The sequence below is a fragment of the Elgaria multicarinata genome, chromosome 3 (assembly GCF_023053635.1).
Source record: "Elgaria multicarinata webbii isolate HBS135686 ecotype San Diego chromosome 3, rElgMul1.1.pri, whole genome shotgun sequence".
NCBI lineage: Eukaryota > Metazoa > Chordata > Lepidosauria > Squamata > Anguidae > Elgaria > Elgaria multicarinata.
Genome location: NC_086173.1, coordinates 19,237,743 through 19,246,344, shown reverse-complemented (window position 1 = coordinate 19,246,344; position 8,602 = coordinate 19,237,743). Strand labels below are relative to the sequence as shown.

Sequence of the window (8,602 nt, the reverse complement as noted above, 5' to 3'; positions counted from 1 at the left end):
CTTGAAGACCATCCCTGAAGGAGGGTTCCAGTAAAAGCCTGTCGCGTACTGTGGGAAACTGTCCATTTAGTTGATAGGCAACTGCCTTGCTTTGTTAGGCTAATGAAAGTTAGAGGATAGCTCCTAGCATTTACACTCCCTTCAGGTGTGCAGAGGAGTCTATTTACTGAATAAACCTTTGTGGGTTGCATGGCAGATCTCTATTGTCTTGCATCCTGGGGGGTGGGGGCACAGAATCACAACAACTACATAGAAGATAGATAGATAGATAGATAGATAGATAGATAGATAGATAGATAGATAGAGACAGACAGACAGACAGACAGACAGACAGACAGACAGACAGATAGATAGATAGATATTATTTGCTATACAGCACTATTGATGTATGTGGAGCTTAAATTCTGCTTGAAGGAGCTGATAGCCTAAATTTTGACAGACGAAGAGACAATGGACAGAAATAAAGGCAGAGGCAAATGTAGACAAGAAAGAATATGAGTGATAGTTACACAAAAAGCAAAGGTAGACATGTTTTAAATAAAAAGGGGAGCCAGGAAGGGGGGGGAATGGCTGATGTTCAAGCCATGGTGTCTACATTTGGTTACAGTATTAAGACAGAAAGTGAGAGGGACATTCAAATTAGCATCTTCCAAGTACTGAATGAGATAGTTTCAGGCTACACTGAAAACCACCCAAGGATTACTAGGAAGAAGAAACAAATGGCCAATTCCCCCAGTTCTGAAAATATAATCTGGATTTAGTTTCTGAAGGGAGTTAAGCCAAAGGCTTCAATGAAACAGTAGGTTTTAAGGAAGGATTTGACAGATAGATAGATAGATCATAGAATCATAGAATCATAGAATCACAGAATAGCAGAGTTGGAAGGGTCCTACAAGGCCATCGAGTCCAACCCCCTGCTCAATGCAGGAATCCACCCTAAAGCATCTCTAACAGATGCTTGTCCAGCTGCCTCTTGAATGGCTCTAGTGTGGGAGAGCCCACAACCTCCCTAGGTAACTGATTCCATTGTCGTACTGCTCTAACAGTCAGGAAGTTTTTCCTGATGTCCAGCTGGAATCTGGCTTCCTTTAACTTGATAGATAGATAGATAGATAGATAGATGAAACCATAGGGATCTAGTAGATCATAAAGTAACCCCTGTACAACATAGGATCCACATGTCAGATTTCCCTCCAATGAATAAGAATATTTAACATAACTAAGTCACATTCAGGTGTCTAAGCACTTCTCATAATATGGATGCTTCTGAAATTCCAGCAACTTGCCTTATGCTTTCCCTCTGGGCAGCTGGGTGGATTGGGCCCAGAGGGATAGGGCAAGCAAACTGGCAGAAGTAACAGTGGCAAGTAGGAGGTGGGTCCATTCACAAAGGGTGTCTCATTGAGGCCGTCTTGCTCAAGAGCCCCCTAAACCATGAAGCTAGCACACGGTGGGGGGACATGAGCAGGAGAGCTATGTGAGCCCCTTTCCCCTTACCTGGACCCACAGTGAGCACCCACATGACTTCTTTGAAGTGGTGTGGATGGCTGTGGTTACTCACAATGGGTCCAGGTAAGGAGCAGGGGGCTCATGCCCAGACAGCTTCAGCTATTGGGCGGTATAGAAATGCAATCAATCAATGAATCAATCAAGTAACAGGGAGGGGTCCAGATTGAGCACTTTGGACTTGATATGACCCGATTTGGCCCAGAGATGACCCGCTTCAGTTCCTGACCGATTCGCCCCAGTTCAACTTGGAATTCAGATCCGGAGCCAAAGCAGTGCACAGCCCTACTAATAAGGCCTTAAATATGACATAGGTATATCCTGGTTGAACTATTACAGAGCCTTAATGGATTTTAATTTAATTTCTCTTTGCAGGCTCCCCAGTTACATGGGCAGCACGAACGATACCCTTCACCCTGACTTCATTCTCCTGGGTCTGTCCTCCGACCCTGGACAACAGAAGCTGCTCTTTGTCATCTTCCTGGCACTGTATATAGTGGGCATCCTGGGGAACCTCCTGATTGTCTTGTTGATCCTTTTCGATGCCCACCTGCACACACCCATGTATTTCTTTGTGGGACACCTTTCCCTGGTGGATGCCTGCTTCACCTCGGTCACTGTGCCCAAGATGTTGGCCAACCTGGTATCAGAAGCCAGCACCATCTCTTATGCTGGCTGCCTGACTCAGATGTATTTCTTCTTTGCCTTTGGGGTCACCGACAGCTTCCTCCTGGCCTCCATGGCTTATGACCGCTATGTGGCCATCCGGAGCCCCCTGCACTATACCATCATGATGAGCCACAGCCTGTGTGTGGGGTTCGTGGCCAGTTCCTGGATTGTTTCCCACCTCCACTCATTGCTGCACATCATTCTAATGTCTCGCCTCTCTTTCTGCCGTTCCCGGGAGATTCCCCACTTCTTCTGTGACCACCAACCTGTGCTGGGTCTGTCTTGCACTGATACCAGTTTAATTGAAATGTTGATTTTCACTGAGGGGTCCTTAGTGGTGCTGAGCCCTTTTGTCTTCATTGTGATCTCCTATGCCCTTATCCTGGCTACTGTCCTGAGGCTGCCTTCAGGTTCAGGATGGCACAAGGCATTTTCTACCTGTGGGGCTCATCTGTCTGTGGTCCTCCTCTTTTATGGCACAGTCATTGGGGTCTATTTCCAGCCCACAGCTCGATATTCAGCTGAAAAGGGAAGGGTTACCACCATCATGTATACTGTTGTCATACCTATGCTCAATCCCTTTATATACAGCCTGAGGAATGATGATGTCAAAGGGGCAATTCGCAGAACTCTGTGCAGGAAGGTGGGAACACAGTGAGCACCTTTCCTGCAAATTGCCACACTGAACAACACTAACATATGGACCACACCACCCATTGAAACTGGGTTTTTAGTGATTCATGGAACAGACTCCCCTAATGACCACCATATTTATGTAACACTAAAGAGTATGTTTCTCTCAGGGTTCCAATATCCATTTTTACCACAGGGTTGTGGGATATTACCTTGTCAGTGTGCCAAAGGCAGCCATGTTGTCATGGAATGTACCTCTGGGCCACCTACCCACATAACTCTAATTTTCCATAACCCCTTGTATATCCTGTTTGGCTGTGCCTTCATCCTCCTGAGAACAGCTGGATGTGGGAACACACAGGTGAGTGGGGAAGGCAGAGGCAGAGCCTTTGGGGTGATGTGGGAACTAGGGAATAGAAAGCAGTGGGGTAGAAGAACATAGGGATATTCACACAAAGAACCAAATCCTTCCACATGCCCATCCATTCCTATAAGTTGAGGAGGGCCTGCTGTGCATCGCATCATATCTGAGGTTCGGTCCATGGGAACAAGTGAGACAGCTACCTCTCTGGCTGCACCTAGGCGGTAGAGTTCTTTGTCTTAGAAGATCAGTCTCGCCCCCCTCCCTATTGATGTTCTGCTGTAAACTGAAGGCATCTTTGTTTGACAGCCCTTTGGCCATTCTTCTTTGAGGGCAACTGGTTTAGTCTAACCCACTCAAATGATAACAAAAGCAGCCTTGTGTACCATTTCAGAATTGGCCTCTGAAGGAGAGTCACATGACTTTACATGTCTTGAGCCAAAATATTACTCTGAGTGTGTGTCTGAGATTTCCTATCCCTATGTCTTTGGACTGGTGGCTTCCCCTTCTGCCTGGCTTCAGAGGACATAGACACTTCTCTTTTCCCTGTGAGAGACAACCGCTATAAGATATCATGCAAAGAGAAGCTGCCCCTCCCCTACTAGGCCTTGTGTCTGTCTGCCTGAGGGGAGAAATGTACTATGCAGGCACTACAATAAAGTGAAATATTACCTCAACATTGGCTGGGCTGCCCTATTTCTTTTTTCCATGGGGTAGATGTGCACAGCACAAACAAGTACAATCCATGAGAGTGTGGGTGCAGATTTATTCAACATTCAAAAACAAGAATTCAGTTCAAAGAGCTCAATGTACCTGTGGTCACAGTTGGCCCTTCCATGAGGGGAACTGTGTTTGTGTGGGTGTGTATGTGTGAGTGTGAATATCATACAAACTTTTAAGTCTAAAAGTAAAAATAATGATTCACAATGAGTCTAGAAAAAAGAAAGTAAATAAGGTGTTTTTATTTATTATTCTGTATGGTTTTTTCTTTCTGAGGCACCTGATGTTGTACTAAGCACTTTACAAATGAAAAATGAAGCAAGTGTTTGCCAACAACTTAAAGACCAGAAACAGAGACAGGGAATGGAAAGGAATAATTTAAAGATTTAAATAAAATAATTTAGATATAGTGCCTGCCATGCAGATGAAGACTCGTGCCAATTCTAATAGAAGCTGTTTGAGGTAGGATGACAAAGCAAATAGGTATGTTTTAAAGGAAATTGGGAGGTGATATAGTATATGGTAGCAAATTGTTTTTTATGTAGCCTGTCATATTATATATCTTATTATAAAATGAAACACTTGAATTCTTGGTTTAGATGTGGAGATCTATGATCAAAAGAATGAGAGGGGGACTTAAAAGTTTTCACTATAAGGTTTTCGCTTAAAGGGTGTCGGTTCATCCCTGCTCACAAGGACAAAGTGTGTGTGTATATAACTTTACAAACTCTCAGGTATAGGTACAAGGCCATCCTTGTACCTAGTAGTTAGATTTATTAGGAAATAGTTTGACAATGCCAGATGTTTCTCTTGCAAGCTTATCTCTGTAAGCAGTTCTCATGCGAGTAGCTGGTTCACTCCTTTGCTTCGGCGTTGAAGTAGCTGGTTCTCTGGGAACTTCAGAGTGTTTTGGAAAAGGTGGGGGACACTCTTCGAAGTGGGTTGTAACATCCCGCCCTCTTGGCACGTGGGCATGGTTTACAGGTCAGAGGACCTGTCTGTCAAGTGACATTGAATAGGCCTTAAAGGGTGATGCAAAGCTGAAAAAGCTTTGCTAGGTTTTATCACTCGACACAATGCCTGGCCTCCCTCCTGCTTTGGATTCCATCACCGCTTGGGACTTTGAAAGCACTCTGCACAAGGACACTTTTCTATTTGGACTTTGGATATCTAAGAACTGTGCCATGAAAAGTAGTGAGGCTTTTCATAGACTTGGCCTTGCATATGCTGTGGATTCTGTGTTGGTGCCCAGACCCAGGTGGCAGGGAGTTCCCAATCCTTAGCAGAAGGATGGTACTCCTGGGGGTTTAACCTTTCCTGAAGTCATGATAATGGGGTCAGCTCAGTCGTGGTAGGCTGAGATTGACAAGTGCATGACGGATCTCTCTGCCCACTCTGGTGGCTCAGAGTAACCTTTCCTGGGAATTTGTTTTAGGAGATTGGCCATGTCCCTTTGAAGTGCCAGCTTATGCAGTGTCTGGAGAAGCACAAAGCTGTTATTTGCCCTATTCCCCCCCCCCGAGTGTTTTCTCATTTCAGAAAAAAGAGCCTAAAGCTTCCTAACCATCGTTTAAGTGTGTTTTGGAGACTTTGTAACCATTAAGCTTATCTACTATGTGATTTCCTCAATGAAAGAAGTCCCATTGATGTGTTTCATGTCAGCTTGCCAGCACATGTGAATGCCAGAGGCATGAACACAATACAAACTGAGAATGTGGGCAGGAAGACATCTCTCTCTGGCACGTCTACACCTAAGGGTGCAGAGGGAGGGGGGAGGATCACGGACTTACCTACTTCCATGATCCTCTCCCAGCATCCAAACGGCAGTGCGACATCCCAGAAAGGAAGAAGGACATTGCAGCCACCATTTTATTTTATTTTTTAACAAGGGAGACGGAGTGCAATTGCGCTCCACCAAAAAGTAAGTAAAAAAACACACCAAACCCACTCCCCCCACCCAAACCATGGGCACGGAGCCTTCCTGTACAGCTCCATGCCCATTTTCGGAGCCCCGCTACTCGCGGGGAGGAAGGAAAGAGGAGGGAGTGGCAGCCACACCGCCCATGGTCTGCAGAATGCTGCCAGGACCGTGGGAAACATCAGGTTTTACATGGTTCCAAATATCCCACAGAAAGCTCATGGCCATCCCCGCTTGCTCCCGAGATTCCCTGTGCATCATAGGGACCTACACAAGACAAGCCTGGATTTAATGCCTGGTGTAGACATGCCCCCCGTTCTCTCTCTTAATACTAGAACCTAATTGGGTCATCTCATGAAGCTGATTGATGGGAGATTCAGGACAGATAAGAGGAAATATTTCTTTGCACAGCACATACTTAAATTATGGAATTTGCTACCATAAGATGTAGTGATGGCCACCAATTTGGATGGCTTGAAAAGAGGGTTACACAAATTCCTGGAAGAGAAAACTATCAATGGCTGCTAGTCTGGATGGCTATAAGCTACCTCCAGTATCAGAGGCAGTAAATCTGCATGCCAGTTGTTGGGGAACAATGGCAGGAGGTTTCTGTTGTACTCATGTCTTGCTTGTGAGTTTCCCGCCGACAGCTGGTTGACCACCCATGGTCTAATCCAGCATGGCTCTTCTTATGTTCTTATGTTGAGCATGGACTGCCCAGAACAAATGGGGGGAAACAGTGCATCCACAAATCTCTGTGCTCCACTCTAACCTCTATGCCCTGCCTCATGCACTTGCATGATGAACACAGGTGACCAGTTATCTAGTGGTAAATAACCATAATGTGCATATCACAACATAGAGCCATTTGTGTGACGTGGTGAGGAGAATGTTATCTTTATGCCCCACTTCTATGGGTTCTTGATCAAATTAGATTTGATACGGAAAAACATTCTCACTATTTGACAAGCATAGAGTTGGTCCAGAATTTCACCTAAGGAAACTTTCTGAGGTGAATTTGGACTATTCCAGCTCACGCAAAACATCTGAGGAATTTTGAGGGAAATTAAAAAAAATGGTTTCACTAAGGCTAGCAAACTTCCTCAAGGTTGGGTCTCTCACATTATCATGGCAAGAACATATAAATGACCACCTTTCCATATGGTGACATTCATACAAGCTGCCATAAGTTACGAGAAGGTAAATTGTCAGCTATATTTACCAAGGGCCCTTCCAGATGAGGCTTTATCATACAATTGCCCTGCCTCATTTGTGGAATTTTATGAGAGACCAAGATGACATTGTCTTCTTGCTGTGTCCCTCCTGGGTTTTCCAATTTCTTGTATCGTTTTTTCCTTTCCCCCGCCCAAAAAAGCAGAAAAAGGTGGGGGGAAATGCCTAGGAACCATCAATCTATACCATATTCTGAACACAGAACATGTTACAGAATTCACCGGACACATTTAGATACAGAATTCACTTCTTCCACTGCAGATTGGGCAGCTAAAATTCAGTTTATAATCTGCCCATTCTGCCCTGAGAATAGATCCATGCATTCAGTAATCTCCAAAATATCCTTCCTCTGAAGCAAATATGCCATTCGACAACTTCAAAGTTATTTCACGCCAAGACTGGGGGAGGGGGGGAAACAGCTCTCCGTTGCTCACTTCAGCCATCTAATTCTCCATCTACCAAACTGGTGTGCCCGCCAGATGTTTTGGACATCAAGTCCCATAAGCCAGCATGGCCAATTAGCAGGAATGATGGGAGTTGTAGTCCCAAATATCTGGAGGACACATGTGCCTAATGGGGTGTAATTGTGGGGGTAGGAGGAATGCACAATAACCAATTGGTCATAACTATTGAAAGGAGACCCTTTTTCTCAACAGATGTCTGAGGGCCCCTTTCACATCTTTATTCCTGAGGCTGTAGATGTAGGGGTTGGACATTGGGGTGATGACAGTATACATGAGAGCAAATACAGCCCCTCGGTTGGCTGAGTAGCTGGATGTAGGTTGGAAGTAGACACCAATGATGGCCCCATAGAGGAGCACCACCATGGTGAGATGGGAGGCACAGGTGGAGAATGCTTTGCGCCTCCCAGAGGAGGAGAACTTCATCACTGCTGCTACAATGCAGGTGTAGGTGAGAATGATGAAAACAAAAGGTCCAAGGATGATGAGCCCACCCTCAAAGAAGATGGCTGTTTCATTGATACTGGTGTCTGAGCAGGACAGCTGCAGCAAAGGCTCATGGTCACAGAAAAAGTGGGCCAGATGGTTGTCCCCATGGTAGCTGAGACGCAAGAGGAGGCCGGCATGGAACATGGAATGCAAGGTAGAAACAGACCAACAACCAGCCACCAAGTGTCCACACACCTTCTGGTTCATCACCGTAGCATAGTGGAGAGGATTACAAATGGCGACATAGCGATCCAGAGCCATGACACTCACCAGGAGAAGGTCTGTGACGCCAAAGACATAGAAGAAGAAAAACTGAGCCATGCAGGAATAGAAAGGGATCGTCTTGGAAGAGGAGAGGATGTGAGCCAGCATCTGGGGCACTGTGACTGAGATGAAGCCCACATCCACCACAGAGAGGCTACGCAGCAGGAAGTACATGGGAGTCTGGAGTCGGGCATCCAAGGTGATGAGAATGAGCATCATGATGTTGCCCAGAAGTCCTGCCCCATACATCAGCAGAAAGATGAGGAAGAAGAAAGGCTGTTGTTCGGGACTGAGGGAGAAACCCAGAAGGACAAACTCATCAATGTCTGTGCCGTTCCCACAGTCCAT

General features: G+C 45.6%; 2 protein-coding genes across 2 annotated transcripts; one reads left to right on the top strand and one right to left on the bottom strand.

Annotated features, from left to right (window-relative positions):
• The first annotated feature begins 1,894 nt into the window (after positions 1–1,894).
• LOC134394246 (olfactory receptor 1K1-like) lies at positions 1,895–2,833 on the top strand. The gene has a single exon (XM_063119515.1). It carries the CDS (start codon positions 1,895–1,897, stop codon positions 2,831–2,833), a length of 939 nt encoding a protein of 312 aa, XP_062975585.1.
• Positions 2,834–7,666: 4,833 nt separating this feature from the next.
• On the bottom strand, positions 7,667–8,602 carry LOC134393940 (olfactory receptor 1B1-like). Its single transcript, XM_063118967.1, has one exon. It carries the CDS (start codon positions 8,600–8,602, stop codon positions 7,667–7,669), a length of 936 nt encoding a protein of 311 aa, XP_062975037.1.

Bases quoted from the DNA above. Each gene is read 5' to 3' on its own strand.
- LOC134394246 (XM_063119515.1), top strand. From the start codon at position 1,895: ATGGGCAGCACGAACGATACCCTTCACCCTGACTTCATTCTCCTGGGT.
- LOC134393940 (XM_063118967.1), bottom strand. From the start codon at position 8,602: ATGGACTGTGGGAACGGCACAGACATTGATGAGTTTGTCCTTCTGGGT.